This window comes from Crocodylus siamensis, chromosome 1 (genome assembly GCF_052110815.1).
Source record: "Crocodylus siamensis isolate JL-2025a chromosome 1, ASM5211081v1, whole genome shotgun sequence".
In the NCBI taxonomy this organism is placed as follows: domain Eukaryota; kingdom Metazoa; phylum Chordata; order Crocodylia; family Crocodylidae; genus Crocodylus; species Crocodylus siamensis.
Genome location: NC_143395.1, coordinates 31,354,970 through 31,381,939, shown reverse-complemented (window position 1 = coordinate 31,381,939; position 26,970 = coordinate 31,354,970). Strand labels below are relative to the sequence as shown.

At 41.3% G+C, this 26,970-nt stretch overlaps 1 protein-coding gene across 1 annotated transcript; it reads left to right on the top strand.

Moving 5' to 3' along the window:
• The first annotated feature begins 838 nt into the window (after positions 1-838).
• Positions 839-26,970, top strand: ALLC (allantoicase). The gene is made up of 12 exons (XM_090032583.1): positions 839-963; positions 5,438-5,567; positions 8,029-8,079; positions 9,155-9,242; positions 11,396-11,521; positions 13,433-13,512; positions 15,081-15,213; positions 19,923-20,078; positions 21,860-21,933; positions 22,931-23,039; positions 23,989-24,116; positions 24,387-26,970. The coding sequence occupies exons 1-12, from the start codon at positions 839-841 to the stop codon at positions 24,537-24,539; spliced, it is 1,353 nt and encodes a 450-aa protein (XP_089888709.1). The 3' UTR covers positions 24,540-26,970.

Below are 26,970 nucleotides of genomic sequence, written 5' to 3'. Positions count from 1 at the left end.
GGGGGGTGCTACAGGCATCTCCTCCTCCTTCCTCCAGCCTGCACCAGGGCCCGACTCACTCCACCACCACCCATATGTGCTGCAGACACCACAGGCGCAGCTGGAGGCCCCCTCTGGCAGGGCTGGGGGGGCTATGGCTTGGGAGTGAGGGGCAATGGAGGTGTGGGGGGCTGTGGGTCAGGAGTGCGGGGCACTGGCAGCACCAGGGGGCTGCAGGTTGGAAGTGAGGGGCACTGCTTGGCCCAGGGGGTAGAGGACTGCGGGTAGAGAGTGAGGGGCACTGGCAGGACAGGGGTCTGAGGGCCAGCTGTGAGGGGCAGCTGCAGGGATGGGGGGCTGTGAGTTGGGACTGAGGGGCACCAGCATAGCCCAGGGAGGCAAGGGACTGTGGATTGGGAGGGAGGGGCAGTGGCAGGGCCAGGGGTGCGCAGGTCAGGAGCGTGGGGTAGCACTAGGGATGTGGGGCTGCAGGTTGGGAGTGAGGGGCACTGGCAGGGCCAGGGGACTGTGGGTTGGAAGTAAGATATTTCCTTGACAAGCATCCTCTTTTTTGGAACTGGAAATATGGTTACCCTGGTTTTTGCCAGATGTAGAACTTTGTGTTGTGCTTCTTGCACAGTGGAAAGCAGCTAAAATCCTGCCTTAAAATGTGCCTTGAATAAAATCTGACCTTGAACTGGTTAAAGTAACCTGTTGTATATGCTATACACATCCAGGTATAACTTAGCTGTAGATTTCCAGATGCAGAAAGAGCTACAAAGAAAATATCTGGTTCAGTTCAAATGAGCTGCTAATGGTTAGGGGGGAGGGAGGAGGAAGTTGGAATCAGTAAAGTCCAATGATTTGTTTACCGATAAGTTGCATAACTCTGCTTGTTTTGGGGTCTACACTCACAGCCCTCTCAAACCCTGCTGTCTCAGCATTTCTGATTTCTCTAGTTGACGCAGGAGTGGAAGACATAAGGTAGGCTAAAAAATTACTGCTTATTAATTTTGTATTTTGGATAGGCTCATTTACACTACGTAGAAATATGACACTTATCTTTCTGATAATTTAAGTTTTTGTTTTCCAAAGCAGTATAACTGTTAAGATACCTTATAAAAGTTTCTTTTAAACAATGTTTATGCAGCGTCTTAGTTAATGTTATTACCCACTTTTCTTATGTATCTTCCTGGATACAACAATATTGTGTTCAGTTAGGAAAGAGGGAGAATTAGAATTGAGAAAGTCTTCAGACTAAGAAAACTGTAATTACTGTTTTTCCTTGAGATTAATCTTCCTGTAATTAATCCTTTTTCTTAAGATAAAAAGAAATTTTAGAAAACACCAGTTATAAAAAAATGAAGGTTTTAAACAAACCTTTCATCTTCTGTTTGGATTTGGTTTTGGATACAAATAATAAAATGTAGATCTCTAACTTGCTACTTAGAAAATGTCACTTGGGCCAGCAGATGAGACAATTAGGCTTTAATCCATTGTTAGGTGACTGAAAAAATGCACCAACAATCAATTACTGGTAGTTGTAAAATTAGAAGCTTATTTTGAAATGATTTCTGTTGCTATTTTTATGATAGTATAATGAGGTAAATTTGGGTCTAAAATCCAACCCACTGTGGTAGTGGAAATAGTGGAGAATATATGAACAACAGAAGTATCTCTATTTGAAATGCAGTCCCAGAACAGTGCACTGATTTCTTAGTATTTCTTTCATAACCCAATCCATGTAAATTCTTCAGTTTCATTAGTTGGGTATATGGCCATTAATCATTCAGCTCAATACAATGTATACAATGAGCATTGAAGGAAACCAGTTTCACAAAAATAAAGTATTTGCTGTGAAATAAGCATCTGATTGTGGGAGTTGTTTAGCCACACATACACATACACATACACATACACATACACATACACATACAGCCACAGTAGACTCTAGTTACATGGAAGAAGTCAAATCCTGTTCCTTTCTCTGAACTGAGCTATGCTCAACTCAGTGTTGATGGCTGTAATTAGAGTTGGAATACATTAGTGAGATAACCTGGTCAGGGCATAAAAAAAGCTTAAAGCAACTATCAAACAGCTATGATATAGAAAAAGATGCTAATTAGTAGATACTGTATTCAGGACACCACTTTTTCCTATGTTAAACCAGTAGAGTAGGTAGGGTTCAGTATGGGGTGAGGACAAAATCCTCTACTTTCAGGTCACAGGGCTAGTAACAAAATATTCTCTTCTGACCTTGCCAAGAAGACAGCAACTTGGGTCTCTGAGGCTCATGGATAACTGCCCCCTCCTCTTTCCCAGGTCCCAACTATGAGCTGTAAACAGGCCCAGGGAGCTACTGTGGAGACGATGTCTGACCTAAAGGTAGATGCAAGCCTCATGGGCAGACTCAGTAATCTTCTGCCCCTCTGTGTGGTAGAATCACATCAGCTCTGCACTGCTAGGTATCTCCTTAGATATTCAGAAGGAGGTGGTCAAGACATATTTGATTTCTGAAATGAGTCCCTAGGTAACCATTCAGGCTGTAATATGTTTTTCTCTCTGGTCTCCTCTTTCCTATCCATTTTGGCTACTCCATTCTGCAGTAAATATGAAGACAATAGATACTAATTTTGTAACTGAATAAAATGGATCATTTATTGTTAGTGTAGGCTGTCTCCAGAAATGCCCCAGTGGTGCAGATGTTCTCAAGGGGGATCATATTTATCATTCTATAGAGATTGTAGCAGGGCACTAAGATGCCTTCTGCTTTGAGAGCAGAGATAAGGGCCCAAGTGCAGGTTGCCAGGACAACTGGTTAATGAGGGTAGTGACTCACATCTGCCTGGTCAGCTGACCGGAAGGGGCAGGGACTGGTGCCTGTATAAATCACAAGCCTGAGGCCTGGGGAGAGTTGGCTGTGGGCTGCTAAGAGGGAAGGAGCTCTGCCTAAGTAAGTGAAGAGGAGAGGCTGGACTGCACGAGCAGGCTGATGCTGGGGAGAGATGGTGTACCCTTGGGGTGGCTCGAATAATGTTACAGCTAAGTGGCTAGAATTGAAGTTATAGCCCAGGGGCTTTTGTTTTGTGGTTGCTGTTTACACCGGAGGCTTGGGCGAGGCTATTAGGGGTTGGAGGAGGCCTTATAGGGGACCCATGGCAGCATGGGAACCCCAGCCTCAGAGAGGGGGCAGCAAGACGCCCCAGAGAGGGGGCAGCAAAAGACAGGGCTGCGGAGAGCCTGAGCACCAGAGAAAGACTGAACAACATCAGTTACATCAGTGAGGCTTGGGGTGTGGTAAGGGGGCGTTGGAGCCACGCATAGCTCGTAAGGCTGGGATGCACTGAGACACCCATTACTGAATGGGGCCAGGGTACAATGGAAAACCATGTCCATGAGGACAGATAGGCAGCCTCCCTATTATACAATAACACCAAAGACATGGTGGGTGAAACTTGAGGGTGCTTTGAGGCAAACTTGGCATGGAAAGGGGGTGCTAGGGGAGATCATGGCCACCCCTAGGACTCCGCCCTGTTACAGAGATACTCACTGACTTTACACAACATTTTGAGATGGAGCCCCTGCCCTGAAGACTTAACGGCTTGTTAGGCATGAACAATGTGGAAGATGCACACATAAGGGGGCTCTAGGGAAATGAGTGGCCCAACCTGCAGGCCATTCCCTGTCCCGGTCAGAACATGAAGCATCTGCACAGGTATGTCCATTGCACCTCCATGTTCTGGAGCCTTGCAGACCTGTAGGCTTTTTTGAATGAGGGCATTGTATACCTTTGTAACTTCTGTTGCTCAAACTTGCTGCACACACTAGAGGCTCCTTGTGCCCCTCCATTCCTCATGACAATCTCCTGCGAACAGTTCCCAATGACTGTCTTTATGCCACAGATTCCCAGTAACTTTTCCCATCATCTCTCTCATGCCTGGGGCTCTGTGCACGCTCAGTGTCCTTCCCCACTCCAAGATCCTTCATCCTCTTCATCCTCATCCAAGGCAGGAGTTATGCATGTGCCACATTCTCCACTCTCCCATCCCAGTCACTCATGCCTAGCATACTAAGGGTGTGTGTACGTCTCCATATCAGAGACTGCCTGCCCTGTATTCTTCCCTTCTCTCCATGTTAGGAACATTGTGTCCCTTTCCCCCGCTTCTCCATGTCGGGTACTCCACATTTATCTCCCAGAAGATATTTGTTACTAGGAGCTGCTATTCTGGCTTTTGTGGCAGAAGCAGTGTGTGTATGCCCCTGCCCCATTTCCTACCTTGTCCCCCATTGCTTGCCCTCATTCTTCTTTCTGCAGGAGAAAAAAGTAACTTCTGGTGTCAGCTGTGTGCAGAAGGTGGGTGGGCATGAAATGAGTACTGTTATTTCTGAAAGCCTAATATGGTTTACCAACCAGTTAACTGACCTATAGATAATTACAGAGGTGCTGGAATCTGTGGCGTTTTTAAACAGACATCCGAGGTTCCATGCCTTCTCCATTCTCTCCCCATCTCCCTGATTTTCCTTCATACCAGTAGGATTCTTGCTATTTAGTCCTGCCATTTTTGAGCTGCTTGGATGCAGTGCTGCAAGGATATCACATTGCACACAGACAAATAGGTAAATGCTGTCAAATTGAGGGTCAGGTCCCCACAGGCTCACAGATCAAATGAAGGTTCAGACCATAGATTAAAGTTCCCCAGAACCTGCAAGGACCCCAAGGGCAGATGGTGAAGCTTGGGACAACTGCACCATCTGCAGCTTTAAGTCAGTGCCAGGGCTCTGCTGGAATCCTACTGACTAAAGGCTGTGTAGCAGCTGTGCTAATACAGCACATTCACTAACACCCTGGCTACATCTACACATTTTACTCACATTGCTCCCATTCACAACCCTATCTCAGGAGACATCACAAGTAGTATGACTTGTCCTAGGTTTCTCCTTATTATCAAAAAAAAGACACATCGGGATATGTCTGAACCATTTATAATTCTTGAAGGCTGGGATTCTGACCTCTTGTTTATTTGCACAGCACCCATTTTGAGCAAAGAGCACTAGCACTGATACTAAAAATAATGTGGATTATTACTAAAATGTAACTTTTGGGACTATATGAATTTAAAAATACATTTAAAACTTTTGATATATATTTTCCTAAGATATTTATATTTATATTAATATAGATATAGATATCTATCTATCTGTCTATATCTATACATATCTATCTTTGGAAATGTATTTTCTTCATTTTAACCTGGTCTAACTGGCTAATTAATACTTTTGTTTATCCCAAATTTGGGCATACTCCAAATTGTAAATTTATCCTGACTATGCATGTGCTTGCTTTTCTTTCAACGCATTCTTGGAACTTTTCCTGATTGCTGAGAGGCCAGGAGAGAATTCATGTAATGAGAAGTGATGCTAGATGTGCTTTTCTTCATAGCTCTCATTTCTTCTTAAGAACAGGATCCCAGACTTCTGCTTCTGCTTTTACAAGGAAGATGGCTGCTCATATCAAAGAAGAAGAAACTCAGGTTTTACCTGACTTTCTGAATCTGAATGATTTGGCCTGCAAAACTATGGGAGGAAAGGTAAATGTAATACAATTAACAAAGTATGGGTTTGATGCAGATTGTACTTGGCACTTCTGCAGCTATTTCCAGTTGAAGATCTAAAAGGTTTTGCAAACCCTAATGAATTAAGCTTTTCACCATCCCTACTCTTTAAGGGTAATTATCCATATTTTACAGATGGGGAAAAATGAAACACTAGGAAATTAAGAGATTTGTCAAGGGCTACCCCAAAAGTCTGGAACAGCCAGGAGCGGCCCCCAGGACTCTTGTTTAGCTTCCTGACCCTCTCACCACAAGATTTTTCCTTAACTTTCTGAGGAATGCTGCTGACCTATTAAAGCTGCAGGCCTGCTAATACAAATCTCAATTTACCGTTTCCTTGAGAATTTGGGAGCCAAGATCCAGTCCACTAGGTCTACTGATACACAAAAGAACAGAGGAACTCATAGTTACTTGGCAACATCTTCCTTGGGCTGCCTGACTTTTACATTTCATTTCTATTTGCTGTATGTCAGTATAGACTGTTTGTAAGGGATTTGGGGATCCTTTCAAATGAATGGTGCTGTATGCCATCAAAAATACTATTTCAATATGGAGGAAGAAAAACATATGCCCATATACCCTTGAATTTCTTTGTGTTATAAAGCCCCATACAACCCTCTTTGGCATGAAAGAAGAGAGATTATTATTTCATATAGGTCATGGGAGAAAAGAGGGCTTGCTTTTATGGTGTGTTGGAGAGTCATTTATAAACTTGGAAAAATAGCAATTCCAGCAAAGTTAATACCTGATAATGAAGTGAGTAGCTGGCTGCTGCTACTTTCAGATAAGAATTTTATAAGTGATGCAACTTGAAATTGAATTGCTTGTTAAATGCTATGTAAAGCTATTTAAAATATTGAAAAGAATATAAATATAGGGCCACATGAAATGCTCACAAAGCCGCTGCCCCTGAAAAAATCTGTATGTAGCAGTGGCAGTACAGTATAGATATTGTTCCCTAATTCAGTCTACCCAAGAAAATTTATGGAGCATTCTGTAGGCTCTCAAGACCAGGTCCAAAGTGATCTTTTAGGCTTTTCCAGTTAGGTGTCACAATTCCTAAAATTAAGGGGAGGGAAATGGAGCAGTACTTGGAGAGGGGAAGGGGCTCAGGGAAGCAGTCAGGGAAGGAGCAAGAGTTGGGAGTCAATGCTAGCTTGAGGGTTTGGTCCTGCAGGTGCTATAGGGGTAGATGCTGCCAAATTCAGTGTTGCCATGTTCTGGTAGAGGTGAGATTCAACAGCACTGGGCAATGGCTCTGCCTGACTATTAGAGTGGCACTATCTCATAGTTTAGACTTAACTTGTGGCACACTTGCCAAAAAGGTTGGTCAACACTGGTTTGCTGGACCCCTGGCCCTGCAAAGGAAAATTCATACAAACCATTTACCCCCGCTTTATGCAGGTTCTGTATGTGTGAATTCTTATGTGATGGCCCTTTTTATACCAAAAATTCTTCATATGAAATGTAAATTCACTCTTATGCAATTGGTGTGGTGGAAGCATGCAGTCAGCTGATTTGTACAGTGCATTGTGGGAGTGATGTGCACCAAAATATAGCTTCCTGTGTGGATCTGTGTTCCTTGCTCATCGTCTGCAACATGTGTTTCTATAGTTGCTATCCCCATTATGGTAACATTCACCACCACCCTGTGCTTGTGTGTACTGTCTGCTGTTGGTGAGTACCAAAATTGTCTTGTAAAAGTAGTACAAATCGGTCTGGGGGTCAGTACAGTTGAGGTTTTGGAACATATCCCTATTTGTTACACTGTAAAGTGGGTTTCCTTTATGTGAATTTGAGTTACGTGCCGTTTTCCAGGAACACATGTACAGCATAAAGTGAGGGAAACCTGTAGAATATTCATGTTCAGGACAGGAATACTATGTACTGGGGGCCATTGCCAACCAGATTATTGGCACCCTTTAACTTTTACTTCTTTAAATTGACATAGATAAGCTTTTATGTAAAGGAGAAGATAAACTTGATCTCTTTAAGAGCAGTTCAGTTTCATGTGTGAAGATTGCAAAGTCTAAGATGCTAAATTATTTTAAAGAACAATGTCCTCAGATACAAACTGAAACCTATCATTAGCTGCGTGATTTATTTTAGTGCCAGTGGGTGCATCTACACATGCAATTAATTCAAAGCAATAAATGCCAGAGCAGTTGGAACCAGAGTAAACTATCCCCGGGTGTAGCGTCTACACCCCACCCCCCGTGACAGCAGCAATTTGAGCCTCCAAAGAACAATTGAATTCAGCGTGGTTCTGTAGAGGATTATTGCAGGATTAGAACCTAATGAAAGACACACATACAAAGATATATAAGGACTTTTAAAATATCATTTTGCACACTGTTGGCAAGTAAACATGTTCTTTTTTTTTTAATTCCTTGGTACATTTCACTATGAAATAAAAATGTTTTTATTTTCTACATAGGTTTTATTTGCAACAGATGACTTCTTTGCTCCTGCAGACAACCTTTTAAAGGTACAGTAGGCAAGCAATCAGCTATCTGGCAAGTTTTTGTGGACTTTTGTTTTGGGGACTGTTAATTACTTTGCAGTGGGGTTGGCACTTTCTGACAGAAAACTCTTCTTTTGGAAAATTTCTGATTAACCATGAACATGGGAGGATTTGTGTTTTTGTTTTTAATATAAATAAATGATAAAAACACTAGGTTTAATATGATAGCTTGTAGGCTATATCTAAACCCAAAGGATCTGTTTCTTCACTATATTTTGCATCATTAAATCAGTTACATCTGTGCAAAGTCCCTGGAAAATAGGTATAGAGTGAACCAATTGGTTATAATGATGGTATCCAAATTGGCACTCAGGCATCTTGTGCCCTGTGTTTGTTGCTCTTTTGGATAAAGGAAGCATTTGCATAGGCTTGATTATGATTACCAAATGTTTTGATTCTTGATTACTGATTTAATTCAATTGCTGGCTCATTACTGCAATAATAACAGCTTCTGTATTCTGATTACACATTAGCACCTTTCAGGCGTAACAGTACAGTCAAAACTATTTCAGTGAATCAAGCAGGATATTTCCCTTACAACTATATTTCCTTTTCTCAACCAGTAAGTAATGACTTAAAGGCTTCTTTAGAGATATTCTTTTCCAACTGCATCTTTTGTGAGGAATAAACCTCAAAATAAATTTTAGCTCTGATTAGAATTTATGATGTTTTATTTACACAGAAAAAACTGTAATCTAAATAAACGGTTCTACAGTCATTTCACATGTAAAAATACCACTGAAATCACTTACCAAGGATTTAAAGTATTTGCCTAATCAGAAGAATATTTTAGTACAATTGAAGGCAATATTCTTAGCTGGTCAGCATAAATCCATTGACTAATACAGCTTATAATTTTTCAGTGCTATTTTTTCTAGATTAGAATGGAATATATTATATACCTTTTCTATTAGCATCAGCTTTGGGGCTTGAAACTTGCATGTTAAATGCTGGACACAAATCTGTTTTCAGTATGCTAAAGTCAACAGTTATATGGATTTATGACTGTGAGCAGAATAAGCTTGTGCTTGTTTTTCAGAAACAGAATCCAGAATTCAAAGTAGATACATTTACTGCATATGGCAAATGGATGGATGGATGGGAGACAAGGAGGAAAAGGACCCCAGGTAATAACAGTAAATACTAGTCAGTTAATACCTAATAACAGCAAGGGATTTTCAGACCACAAAAAACATTGACAATTGGTGGGAAGAAGGGATGAAACTGGCTCACTTTATTACTACACCTTCCAGTTTTAAGGGTGGTTAATTTGTAATGGCTTAATTTGAATGAGCCAGAAACTCCTGATGGAAGTTTTGGAGTACTGACTATCAGATAGACAGAAATGACAGTCTTGAGTTTGTCAAATCTATGGATATCCAGACCTTCACTTTTTGCACAGCCCTACAAAACAGTAGGGTTTTCATTGGTAGATAAAATTAATGTGAAAAATCTCCAGAAATGGCTTGCAGACTTCATAGGAATTTGGAAATGCCTATTCTGTGATGATCGTTGTCATGAACAGCTGTTTTGTTTTCATGGTTTCATAGTTGTTAGGGGCTGGGAGGGACCTTACTCATCGGGTGTATGCCTGATGTATGCCTCTGATATAGGCGCTGCTACAAAGTCCTCTCTGAGTCTTCTCTTTTCCAGGCTGAACAGTCCCAAGTCTTTCAGCCTCTCCTTGTATGAGCTGGTCTCAAGGCCTCTAGTCATGTGCATGGCCCTCCTTTGGACTGTCTCAAGCTTCTCCACATTCTTCCTGAAGTGTGGTGCCCAGAACTGGACACAGTACTCCAGGTCCAATCTCACCAAGGCTGAGTAGAGAGGGAGGATGACATCCTTAGCCCTGCTTGAGATGCCTTAGTAGATGCATGTCAATGTTTGATTAGCTCTGGCAGCTCTGGCATCACATTGGTGGCTCCTGTTCATTTTTTATCTATCACAACACCCAGGTCTCGTTCAGTTGTGGTGCTGGCAAGCGTAACACTGTCGAGTCTGTATTTTGATTTGAACTGGCAAGTACTAGACCAATGGTTATCAACCAGAGTTGTGCACTAAGCTGGGGTGCCACAAGCCCCCATCTGGGATGCTGTGATGCAGGTGCTGCTACTCTAGCAGCAGTCAGTTCAAACTGCCCTGTGTGCACACCTGCTGCATTAGAGCTGTGATTAACCTAGCAGGCAGGAGCTGCTGTGGTGGTAGCCTTTTTACATGTTCCTTCCAGAAACAACCAAGGGACAGTTCCACCCATGCATCTCTTTTCTGGGAGGAGTGCAGGAGGGGCCAGGCCAAGAAGAGCTACACAGCATAAGCAGGCATCTCCTGCCTGCTTTAGCTTGAATCCAGCCCTAATACAGCAGAAGTGTGCACACATGCCACAGCCCTTCCAAGCTTGCTGTGCAGCAGGCACAAAGGGCAACTTTGTTTGGAGGTGGAAATACCTGGTTGTGAAGCACTGAAGTAACTGGAGGCAGTAGAGCAGTGGTTCCTCAACCAGGGGTGATGTCACATTCAAAAATGTGGTGGAGGGGTATCCTGACTCTGAAAGGGCTGAGAACCACTGTACCTGGACACTGCTTGCAGTTATATGGAGAGGGTCTTACTTTTGGTTATTCTAAACAAAAATAGACCCAAATCAAAACCCTAGATCCAAATACTTGATAACATAAAGGTATCCAAAATCCAAGTGAAGATATTGGTCTGAAATTTGCAAATAGCTCCTGGAATCAAATTCTCAGGTCTGAGCTCATCGTTTCTCTTTAACACATATACATCTTCATGTTTTGAGAAGAGACAATTATAGTCAAAACTGTTTGGAATAATTCTTTCTAGGAAGTGTGTTAACTGGAAAATACATTATTTTTATACACAACATCTAGTGATTTTCAGAAAGCTACTCCAATGACCAGAAAGTAGGTGCTCTTCATGTTTGGTCAAATACACCTTTTATGTATTTAAATAATTCTTTATCTTAATTGTATGCAAATTCCTCCAAAAAGAAACTGAAATTTTGTTGCAGGTTTTTGATTGCTTTACACAGATCTGTAACTTAATTTTTATTTCAGAGCCTACAGTTATGCAAAATAAGTATCTTAATGTTTCCCAACTTTGGTATCAATGATGACTGGATCTAAAGACTGGAGTTTGGTCAACCTCTTAGTGTCATTTAGAAACCAAGAATGATTGTATTATCTGAATGTCCAAGTGAACTAGCCCTTTTATGTCTTAGTTACACATGACACTTATTAGAAAAGCCATTTGTTTTCTTATCGCTCAGGACATGATTGGTGCATTATCCAGTTGGGAGTACCAGGAACTATCCATGGATTTGAAGTAAACACATCTTTCTTTGCTGGAAATTGTGCTCCCCGTATATCTGTTCAGGCAGCATGCTTGAAACAAGGTAATGAATGAATTAATATCTGAAAGGTGTCCAGATGTCACAGTGGAAGAACTTTTGCCTGTTAAATTGTACTGCTAATGTGAGATCCAGAGGGGAAAGTTGAATATGACTTTTTTCTTTTTTTTTAATAGAAGACAGAATTATTGAATTTCAGGCATTGTGGGGTTAGCAGCTAAAACAATCTCACACTTGGAAGTACCACTTTAGCACTTCTGGGAATAACAAAACAGTATCAGGATGAGGCGTGACTGAGGCGATGAATGGTTAGGGATACAACTGTTGATTTTGTTTTTTTAATTTTGTATTAACATCCTTTACCCAATGGTGCTATGTGTATTTAGTTTATAGTTTCTAGTTTCTAGGGTCGGAAGGGACCTGAGCAGATCATCTAGTCCGAACCCCTGCCATGGCAGGAAAGAGTACTGGGGTCAAACAACTCCAGCAAGATGTTCATCTAACCTCCTCTTAAACACCCCCAGGGTAGGAGCCAGCACCACTTCTCTTGGAAGTTGGTTCCAGATCTGCGCTGCCCTGACCGTGAAGTAGCGCCTCCTGATATCTAACCTAAACCTGCCCTCTGCCAGCTTGTGACCGTTATTCTTGGTCACTCCTGGCGGTGCTCGGGGAAACAGTGACTTCCCCAATGCCTGCTGATCCCCCCTGACTAGTTTATAACAGGCCACAAGATCCCCCCCTCAGCCTTCTCTTGTGGAGGCTGAACAGGTTCAGGTCCCTGCGCCTCTCCTCGTAGGGCCTGCCCTGCTGCCCCCTGATCATACGAGTGGCCCTCCTCTGGACCCTCTCCATGCTGTCCACATCCCTCTTGAAGTGTGGCACCCAGAACTGGACGCAATTCTCCAGCTGTGGCCTTTAATGAAATATAGTCTAAAGAATGACATACTTCCTGGTTTCTGAGGGGAAAAATATCTATAGTGGATTAAATCCAGAATACAGCAACCAGCCAGATAATCCAGGCTATATGTATAGTAGAAGTAACTGTATTATTCCTGTTGCCTCAGATGGCTCTATACTCGAGCAGGTGTGACCAAGACACAGGGGAGTAGTGACAGCATTATTTCCCATGGTTCCCAGATGAGTTGGGCATTACTGCTTTAGAGCTATTTCAAGAAAAAGAAAGACGGAGCGCCCTGATCTCTCTTTGTAACTTTTCTGCCATGGAAGAATGTGGTAGGAGCAAATGTTCCAACACCACCAGTTTGCTTCCCCATCCTTGTTCCAGCCTCCCCTTTCCTGTGCTAGCTGCCGTGCTGATAACTTGTATAGGTTCTGTGCTATCCAGAATCTGATGCTTTCCTCCATGCTCATCTGTGTAGCATCCCTTTGTTTGGGAAAGATGCCTTGGTTCTACTGTCAAGAAGCTTTCTGTGGTTGCACAAGGAACAACTATATTTGGTCCTGAGGCGTGTGGGAGAACAAGGTGTTTTAAAAAGAATAATATTTGAAATAATTAAAGTGGAATCACTATTTTTGTCAATAGAAATAATGTCATACATATTTGTTTGGCACAGGTAGGTATGCATATTAAAGGATCAGATTCCTAGGGTAGCATTCCTCTGAGCAAACAATGGTATTATTACTTCTGTTATTCTGAATATTTTTTTGCTTAATTTGGACCAGGTTTGATATTAGGAAGAAGTTTCTGACTCTGAGGGTAGTTCAGCATTGGAACAGGCTACTTAGAGAGGTTGTGGACTCTCCATTCTTGAAAGTTTTCAAGTGTAGGTTAGACAGAAACTTGACTGGGTTGTTTTAGTCAGAGATCATCCTGCCTTGAGTAGGGGGACTCCTGAGGTCCCTTCCAACCCTATTTTTCTATCCTTTAATGAAAATTACACTATAATTATATGATGCTATTTATTGACTATCTTTGTGATGATATTATTCCTGCAGTTGAGATACCAGAATTGTGGCCAAGAGGAGACAGAATAGGAACTGCAGCTTCTGATGAAGAATTTGAAGCTGTCAAGAAGGTATATAATATCAGCAGGAAGCTGGACAGTTCTTAGAATTTTAATGAGACACATAACCTTTTATTTCTAGGTTGTCATTTGAATTACGCATAGTTTGATTGTGAGCAATTGTTGAAATTGGCTGGCTTTTCAGAGATGGGGGATACATGTAGGGGGTTCTGGCTGCGGAGAATGGTGGCAGTATCACTGCAGGGGGGAGAACTGATTGCAGTGGTGGCATGGGCTGGGTTTGAAACAGTCTGAGCTTGGACCTTAGCTTCATTAAAGTGCTCCCCTACTCCAAACTGCTGCCAACCTCTAGCCTAGGAAGATATGCATTATGACACTTGTGGTACGTCTGTAGTGGATAAAGGACTTTAGTTTCTGGGATTGTTGATCTGACACTTCACAAGCTCTCAAATAAACCTTATAAATTGACAAAAAATAAAAAACCCACTAATGCAAAGTGTCTAATTGACATTACAGTATAGTTCTACTTTACAAAGCTTTTCCTTATTTAATCTCAGCTTGTTCCAATTAATCTTGTGCTTATTTATGTACCGTTAATGTTGTTCATATTAGATGCCTCTGTTTTTAGGTACCCAGTGCTAGCAAGTGATAAGATTAGAGACTTGCTTTATATCAGCTGTTCTGCAGTATCTGATTCATGTGGTATCAGTGATAAGGGAAAGTGAAATTATTCTGGTATTGCTTTCACTCACAGTGAAGTAGAACACATGAAATAGTTATTGAGCAACAGCAGATGTGGTAAGTCTCCCTCCTCCCACCCTTTGTTTTGCTATCATTTGTCCAGCATTTTAGAATTTTTAAGCTGTGTACCCAAAATTAAATAATTTTTGGAAGTGGTGACCTAGGGGTCATATAAAAATCTATATACAAGCTGGAAATAAAAGCTCAGCTTCCAGATTTTCCAGTTTCCCTGAGCACAAGAAGCACCTCTTTTCCTTAACCACAGTGGGAGCTTTGCCTGAATAAGGAGAAAAGGCTGGATATGACCCATAAAGAATGCCTGTATTGTATGATATGTAGATTTAAAGTTGTTTTGAGAATATGGCAGGTTTACACTAGTATACATCCAAAACAGTTCCCTTTGTTTTAATGGAGTTACTTTAAACTTACACTAAATGTGACTGGGATCAGAATAAAGCCTCTTTATTTAATTTTTGTTTTGCAATAAAAATCTCATTTTCAATGGAAATGGCAAACTAGAAAGTACTTCCTTAAGTATTTAATTAAAAAATACCCCACCTTTTTTGAATGTCCAATCCTCAAAAATGGACAGTTTCTTTCAGACTTTCTCAGATTACTTCCTTTGAACATTCAGCTGACAGGTAATTATTTTGGAAGTCTATAACTTGCTGAGAACTGGGGCTTAGAATGCCACTGTCATCTCAACCATCATTATTAAAAAACGGAAATGAATACTTCATTCTGCCAAGTACTGGATAACTGAAGAAGAGCTAAAATTCATCATAAAATATTATGATATATTATGCTTAATTATCAACAAATGGAATAAAATAAATACCTTTAACTTTGACACACAATTAATTCATATTTATTATCAGATGAAGTCAGAGGAATGGAACTTCCTGGTTCCAATGACAGAATTAAAGCCAGAATCCCTTGATACTAGCCGAAATTATTTTTCTGCCGATTCTAAGCAGAGATGGACTCATGTACGGTTCAACATCTATCCAGGTAAAATAACACTAAATATATATGGACCAAGTAATAACTATTTAATTTTGTTGTTGTTTCTGTTTACCTATTTCCACTTGTCGCTGTCATAATAACAGAAAATATCAACTAGAACAAGCAATGTGGGGAGTCAGATTTGTTCAACAGATTTTGTAAGATGGGCAGGGAGCCCAGTTTGGTGCATAGAAGTTTCTGGCATGAGCCACAAGACTCATTGACAGTCAGAGGGGTAATTTTTCAGCATTGATACAAGGGATCAGAGGACAGTCAGGGGAATACCTGTTTTATGTTAGTTTCATTTATTTTGAGGTCTATTTCAAGGATTAAAAATCAGTCAGGAGAATAGTAGTTTGGGCATGGACAGATATATTTGGATCTGTTTCAAAAGGGAAATATTTCAGAAGGGCAGTAGCTGCTCAGTTGTAATTGTTATGTGTGATTAAGCTGGGAATGATACAAATGTAGCAAAAATTGCTTCAACTTTAACCCTAGATGAGGCAAGTTATCTTGTTAGTAACTGTTATGAACATATGCAGCAAGGAGATTAAAACAGTAAGTGGTATGGCTAGTTAGAAAGCTGTTGAAACTGATATTCAATTAAATATACCATTTACATCTCAATCAAAATGTTTAAAACAAAGTGTTAATTTCAAACTGATACAGTTTTCATTTTGAAACCACTTTTCAAAGCAATATTTTTTTGGGTTTTTTTTATTAAAAACACTAATTTTCAAACAAAATCAAAACAAAATGGCTTGGTTATATTGTAATTAAATGTTTTAATTGTTCCAAATACATTTATTTTGATATCTTGTTTAGATTGACATTTTAAACTTTTGGGTTAAAAAGAACATAAAAGAACATAAAAAAAATCAAAAAATGCCCTGAAAAATGGGAAATCCACTTCCTACTGAGTTTTATTTTGGCTACTATAATCAAATAATGTCTTTCATTTGTCTCACTAAAATGCCCTTGCACGTGGGGCTAGATTCTTTAACAGTAATTTCTTTTGTAGTAAATACACAGATGAGAGGATGACTTCTAAATTCTTAAGTTGAAATTTAAAGTAATATTTCATTTAAAAATACATTTCTGAATTGCTGATGAGAAAGCATTCTCTTAGACCAACCCTCCCAACCCAACAGACATTTGCTTTTGGGTTGGGAGGGTGGGAGACTGAGTGCCAATCTGGCTGTGTGAGAGAGGCTGTGTGTACGCAGCCTCTCCCCCTTGCCCTGCCCCCATCTCCCAGCCATGGTGCTGTCTGGTTGATGGGAAGTGGGGAGAAGGGAGGGGAGGGAGCTGGCGCTGGTGTTTGCCCAGCCTGCACTAGAGTGGGGGCCCTCGGAGGGCCTCAGGGGTGGGAGGAATCCAATCTACCTGCCCCCAATCCGGCATGGGCTGGACAAACACCAGCCTAAGCCTGAACTCCCTTCCTTCCCTTCTCCCTCCCTCCCATCCAACGTTCCCTCTAAGTAGTGGTCTGTGAGTGCGCCACCTCGGTCTGTGAGTGTGCCGTCTTGGGCTGGCGTGGGACACTTATCGAAGAGGGCTGGGGGCTTGAGCTGGGGCCTGGAGCTTAGAGACTGGGGGCCGGAGGCCAGAGACTGGGGGCCGGAGGCCAGAGGCTGGGGGCCGGAGGCTGAGGCTGGGGGCCGGAGGCTGAGGCTGGGGGCCGGAGGCCAGAGGCTGGGGGCCGGAGGCTGAGGCTGGGGGCCGGAGGCTGGGGGCCGGAGGGTGAGGCTGGAGCTGGGGGCTGGGGGCTGGGGGCCGGGGGCCGGGGGCCGGAGGCTGGAGCTGGGGGCTGGGGGCTGGAGCTGGAGCTGGGGGCCGGAGGCCGGAGGCTGGAGCTGGGGGCCGGAGGCTGGAACCTGGGGGCTGGAGGCTGAGGCTGGGGGCCAGGGGCTGGAACTGGGGGCTGGAGGCTGAGGCCGGGGGCCGGGGGCCGGAGGCTGGAGCTGGGGGCTGGAGGCAGAGGCTGGGGGCCAGAGGCTGGAGCTGAGGGCCGGAGGCAGGGAGCCGGGGGCTGGTGCAGGCTCCGCCGGCTCTGGGGAAGTGCTCCGCTGCCCTGCATCAGGGCTGGAGAATGGAACACTTCCCTGGAGCCAGCGAAGCCCACGCCAGTCCCCCACACCAGCCTCCATCCCTGTCTTGGCTCACCTTGGGGAGGCTCTGCTGGCTCTGAGATGATGCTGGACACGTCCCCCGAGGCCATGCGGGGAGTGGAGATGTGTCCCAGACATGGTGGAGCCTGTGCCAGGCTCCCACCTCCACCTCTCCTGGTGCGCAGCTTTGAAAAGGCTGTGTGCGGCCACACTTTTAGTTATGCGCAGCTGCGCATGTGCGTACCTTAGAGGGAACCTTGCTCCCATCATGCAGACAGCATTGGGGGTAGGGCTAGTCTGCATCATCCCAGCCACCTGAGCAGACAGAAGTTAATGAAGGCACTGTGCTTTGAAGTGCCTTCTTCAGAACCGTTATATAATGAGGGTTCATTTGTCATGCGATTGAGCACTTTTAAAGGGCTTTGCAGTCATACACTTACGTTAGGGCATGGCTGTAGAGCACATTCAAGGAACCAATCTTGTAACAAAAATAACTTCTTTTTCTACTTCAGAAACTTTTAAAAGCCCACAGGGGTAGACCCAGAGGGAGCACAGTGATGCAGTCAAACCTTCCTCATTTGGCTGTGCTGCACATGAGCTCCCAGTGTGGGTCTGCCAAGAGCCCGTGCTTTCATTGGTTCCAAAGCCCAAGGGATGAAAACTGCCACTGCTGCTTACCTACTTCCTTTCCTGCTGTTGAATTCAGTGGGAAGGAGGGAAGCATTTATCCTCTGAGTTCTGAAGCCACATGAAAGCAAGATAGTTGTGGATAGTGGTCAGAAAACATCAGCCCAGTGTTCAACAGTAGTCCAAAAGGCACATAGAACTAGGAATTATTAAGGAATTATCAAGAAGGAAACTGAAAACAAAACATAAGATTTCATTATGTCATTGTATAAATTCAGAGTACAGCCATGCCTGCAATGGTTTGTGCAGTTTTAGTTCTCCTATCTCAAAGAAGTATAAAGGGTAGAAAGGATGATAAAGGATACTGAGAAGCTAAATAGGTTGGGAATTTTCACTTTAGAAAAAAGATGACTAAGAAGGTTAATGATAGAGGTCTATAAAATCATGAATGAATAAAAATAGGGATTTGGTATTTATTGTTTCTCATGGTGCTAGAACTAGAAAACATATGAAATTATTGAGTAGTAGGTTTAAAACAGGAGAAAGTATTTTTCATACAACGTGCAATTAATTTGTGCAGTTCATTGCCATAAGATTTTTTGGAACTGATCATTTTAATCAGGTTTAAAAGATAGTTTCATAGTTTCTAGGGTCGGAAGGGACCTGAGTAGATCATCTAGTCCAACCCCCTGCCATGGCAGGAAAGAGTACTGGGGTCAAATGACCCCAGCAAGATGTTCATCTAACCTCCTCTTAAACACCCCCAGGGTAGGAGCCTGCACCACTTCTCTTGGAAGCTGGTTCCAGATCCTAGCCGCCCTGACTGTGAAGTAGCGCCTCCTGATATCTAACCTAAACCTACCCTCTGCCAGCTTGTGACCATTATTCCTGGTCACTCCTGGCGGTGCTCGGGGGAACAGGGACTCCCCCAGTGCCTGCTGATCCCCCCTGACTAGTTTATAACAGGCCACAAGATCCCCCCTCAGCCTTCTCTTGTGGAGGCTGAACAGGTTCAGGTCCTGTAGCCTCTCCTCATAGGGCCTGCCCTGCTGTCCCCTGATCATACGAGTGGCCCTCCTCTGGACCCTCTCCATGCTGTCCACATCCCTCTTGAAGTGTGGCGCCCAGAACTGGATGCAGTACTCCAGCTGCGGCCTGACCAGTGCCGCATAGAGGGGGAGGATCACGTCCTTGGACCTGCTCAAGATGATGTGACCATTCATGAAAGACAGGTCTGTCAGTGGATATTAAATATAATGGCTCAAAACTAGGACTTCCTAAACCTCTAAATGTGGGAAGAGGGGAAGATGAATCAGTCTGGATAGGCCTTACTTAAATATTGTTTCCCTTATAATCTGCTCCCTTCCACTATGAGATACAAGATTCTGGGCTAAATGGACCCTTGGTCTGATCCAATCCACCATTTCTCATTGTATTCTTAAAAATACAAATCTATGCAAGGATTTAAAGTACAGTAATTTACATTATTTTCAGATACTACTGTTCTGTGAATTATTAGTACATATTTATAGTGTGGAGATCACCTTGATGTTTATTAATGACAGTTTAGACAGTGTCTACAATGGCTTCCTGAGAAGGGCATGCATGCTGCCAAGAAATAAGTCCAACCCACTGACATCTACTCTCCTTGCACTTGAGCTTGTCATATTGCTCTCAAGCTGTCAACACAAACAGTTTATCAGCCTGGGGATGTCAGTGTGTGGGCCTTATTTCTTGCTGGTGCACATGGTCCTGCCCAGGTGGCCCTGTAGATGTGCCCGTATAGCAGTCAGCTTCCACTGTGAACTTAAACCCTTTCTTTTCTTTGTAGTTTGTGTAGAATAAAAAGAAAGAGAATTTACTTTTTCCATCTATGTTGTACCTTTCTTTAGAATATGTATAAGCATGACCCTTATGTTTTATTAATTTTTGAGGAAAGCTGTAAAGTGTATCATATAATTTTTATTTTCTCTACAGATGGTGGGATTGCACGATTCAAGGTGTTCGGTATCATACAGAAAGACTGGTCAGCTTCTGGCCTAAATGACTTAGATGACTTGGTGGCAATGGCGAATGGAGGTGTCTGTGTTGGATTTAGCACTACTCAGTTAGGTCACCCAAGAAATATTTTATGTAAGGCAAACATACTGTTTTTAATAATTAAAATAAACTGTATAATGGCGTAAACTGATTTCAATCATCCCCTCTATTGCTTAAGAAAAATGGCCCTTTTGGCCTCAGTAGTAACAACTATGGGCACCTATACATGTGCCAGATGTTTGTGCTGATACATGGTAATTAGCGTACTTTGGAGCAGACTTAATTAAATGAGTCTGCTGGAGTGTGTTAATTAATGAGCTCCAAAAGTCTCCTTGTTACGTCTATTCAGCATCTCCATGCTTCAAAATGGCAGGGGGAGCACTAGAACTAACACTTGTTGAACAAGCTTAAGTTCAAGTGCCCCTGTCACCATTTGAAATGTGGGATGCTGAATACATGTGACGCTGCAGGCCCTTTAAATAGAGCAGTTCCAATTGCCACTCTATTTAAAGTACCCCCTTCTCCACCCCAGAGCATGTGTAATTTAAACCCATGGGTTTAAATTATACTGCATTTTGGTCAGATCTTGCAGCCTATTTTCAAACAAAGCAGTCATGTAATGGAGGACTGGGTCTGAACATCATAGCTTTGTAAACTTACGAATTTCAGTATATTTCTTTTGTTAATCTGTGAAGACCAAGAACTGTACTTTAAATCTATCTATAATACAATATCTAATACCTTCATTAAATATGCAGTTCTTTTTTAGGCTACTGTGTTCTAATTAGATGGTTCATTCCCCGGCCAGAGCCTAGATTGTCTGCTCCTGCAGCAAAGGCTTTGGGAAGGTTCTTTTCAAAAGGAAAAATCCTGCAAGGATTTTTTCATGGGTATTCCTCTTTAATATGCTGTTTATTCCTTCCCATACAGAAAAGCTTCACTAACCTCTACAGAGCCTTTGGGAACCACAGCTTATATTCATATACAATGGGCAGTGGCTCTGACATGTTCCTTCCTGCTCTGGGCACCTAAGTGTAGCGCTGTACATGTGTAGCACTGTAATTACAGTGCATCAGAGCAGACTCGATTAATCAAATCTATGGGAGTGTAGTAATTACCATGCTCCAGCAGACTCCAGCGTCTTGTGTATCAGCCTCCCTGTGCTGAAAAATGGCAGTGGGGGTGTTTAAACTAAAGCATGTTCAACGAGCTTTAGTTAAAGTGCCCCTGCTGCCATTTTTCAGCAGGGGGAGGCTGATTCATGAGATGCTCTGGGCATTTTAATTAGAACAGATCTCAAAGTGACTCTTAGTAGAGTGACCCCCACTCCCAGAGCATGTGTATAAATGTCCTCTGATCTCTGCCAATGTGGCTCCACTAGACCCATACTACCAGGGAGACCCTGTTAGGTTTAGGAACCTTGAAATATCCATGGATATACTATATTTACTTTAATACAAGACACAGGTGCCCCCCCCTCAATATGACAGGGGGAAATAGTTCCTTCCCTTGGATTTGAGTATAAGGTGAGGGTGGGTGAGGGGAAGCAGGTGGGTGCTTGGCTCTGGCTCCAATAATAAGATCCTCCTTAATAATTATATTCTATATGTGGAAAATTTTAACAAATTAATAAATTTGAATTATTTCAGGGGTCATCTTAAGTTCAAAGCTGTCTTGGATTTAGGTGATATGGTAATGGCTATTCGGGCACTCTCTGGTAGAGGCCTCTTCAGGTTATACTTGCGACACATTGGTGGGAAACAGAAGAAAACTGCACATATGACCCAACTTTTTTATGAGCTTTGAAGTAAGAAACCATAGAAAGGTTTATAATAAATACCCTCTACTGTGTTACCTATTTCCTGTTTCTCTAGGGCCAGGAAAAGCGACTTCAATGAAAGATGGCTGGGAAACAGCAAGAAGAATGGATAGACCACCAGTTGTAAAAGTAAAGTATTACATTTATCTTTATAAAGAAATAAAAGCCTATTCAATCATCACAAAGTGTATGTTTGTGTTTGTGTGTGCACACGCTGTAGTGAAATTTGAGATTTCTTTTAAATCTTCCAAGAAGGAAGCAACTTCTTATCTTGAAGGCATACAACCTAATCTTTAGGAATAGGACTTGGCTGAGTAAGCCTAACTAGCTTTTTACTTTTCTCACCATTTCTGTTTACTTGGATCTTTACTGTATTTTGCTAAAGAAATAAATTATATAAATGTGAGAGATTATTATAACTGTTATCTTTGGCAGTCAGCAACCTTCGCAGAAATACAAGTGAATAAAATAACAAAATGCAGGGACTCAACAGTTATTAAGAAGTAAGCACACTGATATAAAGAGGCTAATTATTAATGCCCTCTCTTCCATCCCTTGAAATCAATAGAAATGTTGTTATTGACTTTGAAGAGAACAGGAGCCCTATATAATGGAAAACATGAACATTTGTCATAAGAATCAGTGATGCAATATGGGTAATGACATAAATGCAAGCACCTGCAACTGGCAAGGGATCACACAGCTGACTATAGTTCTCTTTTGTTATCCGAGCCAGTAAAATGGCCTTTAGAATGGGATTTCTTACTGAAAAGAAAATGCTTATTATCTTATTGCTGTCCAGAACAAAATGAACCAAATCTCATCAATACCTCCTTTAACTTTATACTACTATTGACATATAGATTATACATCTAATTTATTTCCATTAACATGATCTTTAATCATTTTGAGAAGAAGGGTACCAGGTAACAGAATTCTTTATAGAAAATATTGTAAAAGTGAGCAAAACATTATCGTTAGATTCATTCACTAATCTGAAAATAAAAATGTATTATACATTCTTTCCCTTAACAAAATTAAACACTAAATTAAAAATACTACCTTGCTGGGTTTTTATTCTTCTTGCATTTCAGTTAACAATACAAAATGTTCCCTGTAATTTCAGGTTGATGACAAAGGTGTTCTCTTGATACCAGGTCATGAATGGGCAGTTTTCCGTCTAGCACACCCTGGTATAATAACCCATATTGAAATAGACACCACTCACTTTAAAGGTAAGAAAAATGGTTTCCCTTTCATAGTTTCATAGTTTCTAGGGTTGGAAGGGACCTGAGTAGATCATTGAGTCTGACCCCCTGCCTTTGTTCCCTGAATTTTATTGGCCATACAATAATATACCCCAAAAGTTGTATAATACATAAATGTGTGTGTTTCTCTCTCTCTCTCTTTCTATTACCTATATCACAAGACCATGGGGTGCTGAGCCAGGAGGCATTATGCTATTTTTTTTAATAGCTGAGGATCGGGTAAACTAAGTGGAACATGCAATATCTCCCTTCAGCAATAAGAAGAACATGCATCTGGCTGGATATAATATACAAAATCCACTATAGCAGCTGTGTGTCAGGGGAGGATACTACCACGGTGGGGGCATTTTCAAGGGGATTTTCTCGGTGAAATATTGGCTCCAGTGAAGTCAATGGGAAGTCTGCCACTGATTTCAGTGGAACCGGAATTTTACCACTGAATTTGATTGGAATAGAGTATTTTTTATAATAAGAAATTGTGTGTTCTTTAGATTGGTCCTCTTAGAAAAAGACAACCATATTCTGTTAAGCAGTAAGTTGGCTTTGTATGTATTTTATTGAATACATAAATATAGTGTGAAAAATGAAGTGCATTTAGGTATACATTGTTCAGTTAATGTTTTGCATTATTTGTTATGTTTATAGAGCTGTGCAAATAATTAATTCATATTCATGGATAAACACAATTGTGATTTTTTTTCAAATAAAATATTTGCAAAGTCTTTCATTATTTGTCAGCTCTATACATCTTTCAAGCCATAACTGCAGCACAAACTTAAAAATCGTATCTGTGTCTTGTGATGTTCATTACCACACATTTCAGTTATGAATGTCAGCTTTCTTTGTAAACTGCTTTCTTCTGAAGAAGATAATTATAACATTAACATATATAAAAATATATTTTGTTTACTTCCAGGTAACTTTCCAGATACATGTAAAGTTGAGGCCTGTGTCTTGAACACAGAAGAAGAAAAAGAATGTATAATACAGAAATGGAATCTTAAACAGGGTCTAAAATGGATCCCTTTGCTTTCTGTTGCAAAAGTAAGTTATAATATCTATGGGCAATATTTGGCTCTTAGCTTGTAGCATACTAGTTGTCCTGAGTTCATCATTTAAGAATAAATATGACAAGTTTGAAGAGTGGAACTTGAAATATTACTAAATAGTGTAGTAAGCAAAGAGCAGGTTTAGCTGAAGTGGACACTCATCTAGTTTTTATGATATTCGTGTGTGTGTGTGTGTGTAATAATATATGACTTCTGTTAAGACACTATTTAAGTATATGAGTCTTACTTTATATTTTTGTTCTAGCTTAAACCTAACAAGAGGCATTTCTTTGATGGCACAGCCATGCAAATGCAGGATGCAATTACTCATGTAAGACTCATTATTTTTCCTGATGGAGGAGTAAGTAGGATGCGTCTCTGGGGTTTTCCACGTACTCTGTTATCTAAAAGCAAATGAACAAGAGCCTTGAAAGTTTTAAGGATTATACAATAGAAGTTAACTTCTTGGCTATCATATGCAGCGGGATATATTAATTAAATAGGATGCATTCACTGCATCAAGCATTATTTTACCAGCAATAATTTAAACACAAATTTTGATTATTTTAAAATGGTTTGTCATTATAAAACAGTTTCTGCAGTTTTAGGAATATAATCAGTGAAATATATTTTTGCAAATATGTATCATTTATATAGTGCCTGTAATTAGCCAGTGACCACATACAATTCTCTGAATAGTAATAGCACATCTTAGGTAAGCATCAAAATCTAACATTAAGTGATTGTAACCACTCCACAAGCCCTCTAATTGTCCTAAAATGTACAGCTGCAGTGTCCTAATGGTGAAATGAAATATCTAACTAAAAATAATATGGGTGTGACTTAATTAAAAAAAAATCAAAAAGTTCAATGTATATTCAATTGCCTCTACTCTTTTGTTTTACTTATGTTTGATAATTAAATAATAATTGTTCTGTGTTCATAAATCTCTACAACTTAGGTTCTGATATGATAAAGTACTTTGATATTTTCCAAGTAAACATGCAAGCTTGCTTGTTTACCTCCACCATTCTTATGTGTGTGTTTATGTGTGTAGATAAGTTTGCATTATACAGACAGATGTAGGACATATACTGAGTACTCGTGACATTTCAAAACATTAATTTGCAGAAATCCAAAATGAAAATTGAGACAATCATTTTAACCTTTTCCTTACATGTTTTGTTGCATTATGATGTTTCAAATATTGTGTCTTTATGGGCCTAGGCTAGTATTTTCAAAACTGGATGCTCAACATTATGTTTCTGAAGCCACATTTAGCAAGCTGAATAAATGATCTGACTTTTTCTGAAACTCTACTAGATAACAATGGGAAGCTACACTTCTAAAATTTGGGGTATCTGATTTCACTGCCTAAATATGGCTTTTAGACTTGAATCATCCAGTTTTGAAAGTGATGACTCTAGATTCTACTTCATGATTCAACATTTCTTTTAGATAAAAATGGTGAGAATGAAGCTGATGGGGAAGCTTTTTGGAGATACTGGCCACGGACAGGCATTCATTTCTATTGCTGAAAATTTCTGGGAGATTTGTGGTGGCTGAAATTTTTCCTAGAGAGGGAGAGTATAAGTGTTCTGGTCTGCAGATGCCCCCTCTTGCCAGTTCCCCAAGCCTTTCCAAGACAGGGTCACCCAGTGCTGTGGCAAGGAAGTTTGGCGCCCAGGGCAAAGCCCGCAGCAGCAGCCTGCCCTCACCCCGTGCACAGATCTGGGGGGCACATGCCCCTCCCATACTTGGCCAGGGGTGTATGCAACGGTGGGAGCTGCCCTTCCCTCATCCCCAGGCTCCCCCAAACAAGCCACTCGTGGCTCTGTCCTGTGCTCTGCACCGACTGGCAGCGCTTGTTGGCGCCCCTTCGCTATGGCACCGGGGTCACCCCAGCCTGAGGAAGTGACAGCTGCTCTCGGAGAAGTTTCAGCTGGACTCCTCCATAGCACAAGAGTTCAGCTGTGAGGAAACACCTCTGCATACAGGCGTTCATTCTAGTGAGAGAAACTGGTCACTGTGGGGAAGGAAAAGGCAATCTCACAAGCTGCTTTACTTTCCATGCTGTGGGCATGCATAGGGCTCAGTCCTTAAGTACCTCTAGTTTGCAGTTTGTACCTTGCCTTTAATGGAATTTATGATGGTGGTTGGAAATAGTTAACATTATGGGGAGACTGGCGCTGAGATTGGCCTTTTTGTGGAACTTGACAGTAATGCAGAGACCTGATAATATGAAGCCTGGTGGCACCATTCTTGGACTTTTGCATTGCTTCTATATGCATTTCCACCTTTCCATTCTTTTCCAGTTCAAATTGTCAACTTTTGGTGCATCCTCTGTTCTGACTGGTCATAAGTGTTTTAGTGCTACTGCTCTATATAGTTACAGTAACTTCAGAATATATATAACCTTTGCACTGGCTTCCATTATTTCTGAATAAGAAAGCTACTCTACCAATTAATGCTTATTACGTTTAAAAAAAAATTGCTTCCAAGTTTTTAGTAAGGTAAATGGTAGCATGTATGAATGAGAGAAAATACAAGAAGCCCTTTTCTAGAATTATGAATGTTAACCTCTCTCTCTGCATGGATTATTGGGATACAGGCTTTAATAACATAAATACAAATGAACCCTGAGTCCAGGGAACAGAGAATGTTTCTTTCCCCCCATGCTCTTTGTACACAGATAGGCATTATGAAATGTTATAAATTGTACATTTTGTATAGATATTGAACCTGGGTAATACTGAATTTTATCTGATTTTAATTGTTCATTATTTGGGGACATTAAAATATGTTGTAACATATGACATACTGTTATTTGTATACTACTTTTATATCTA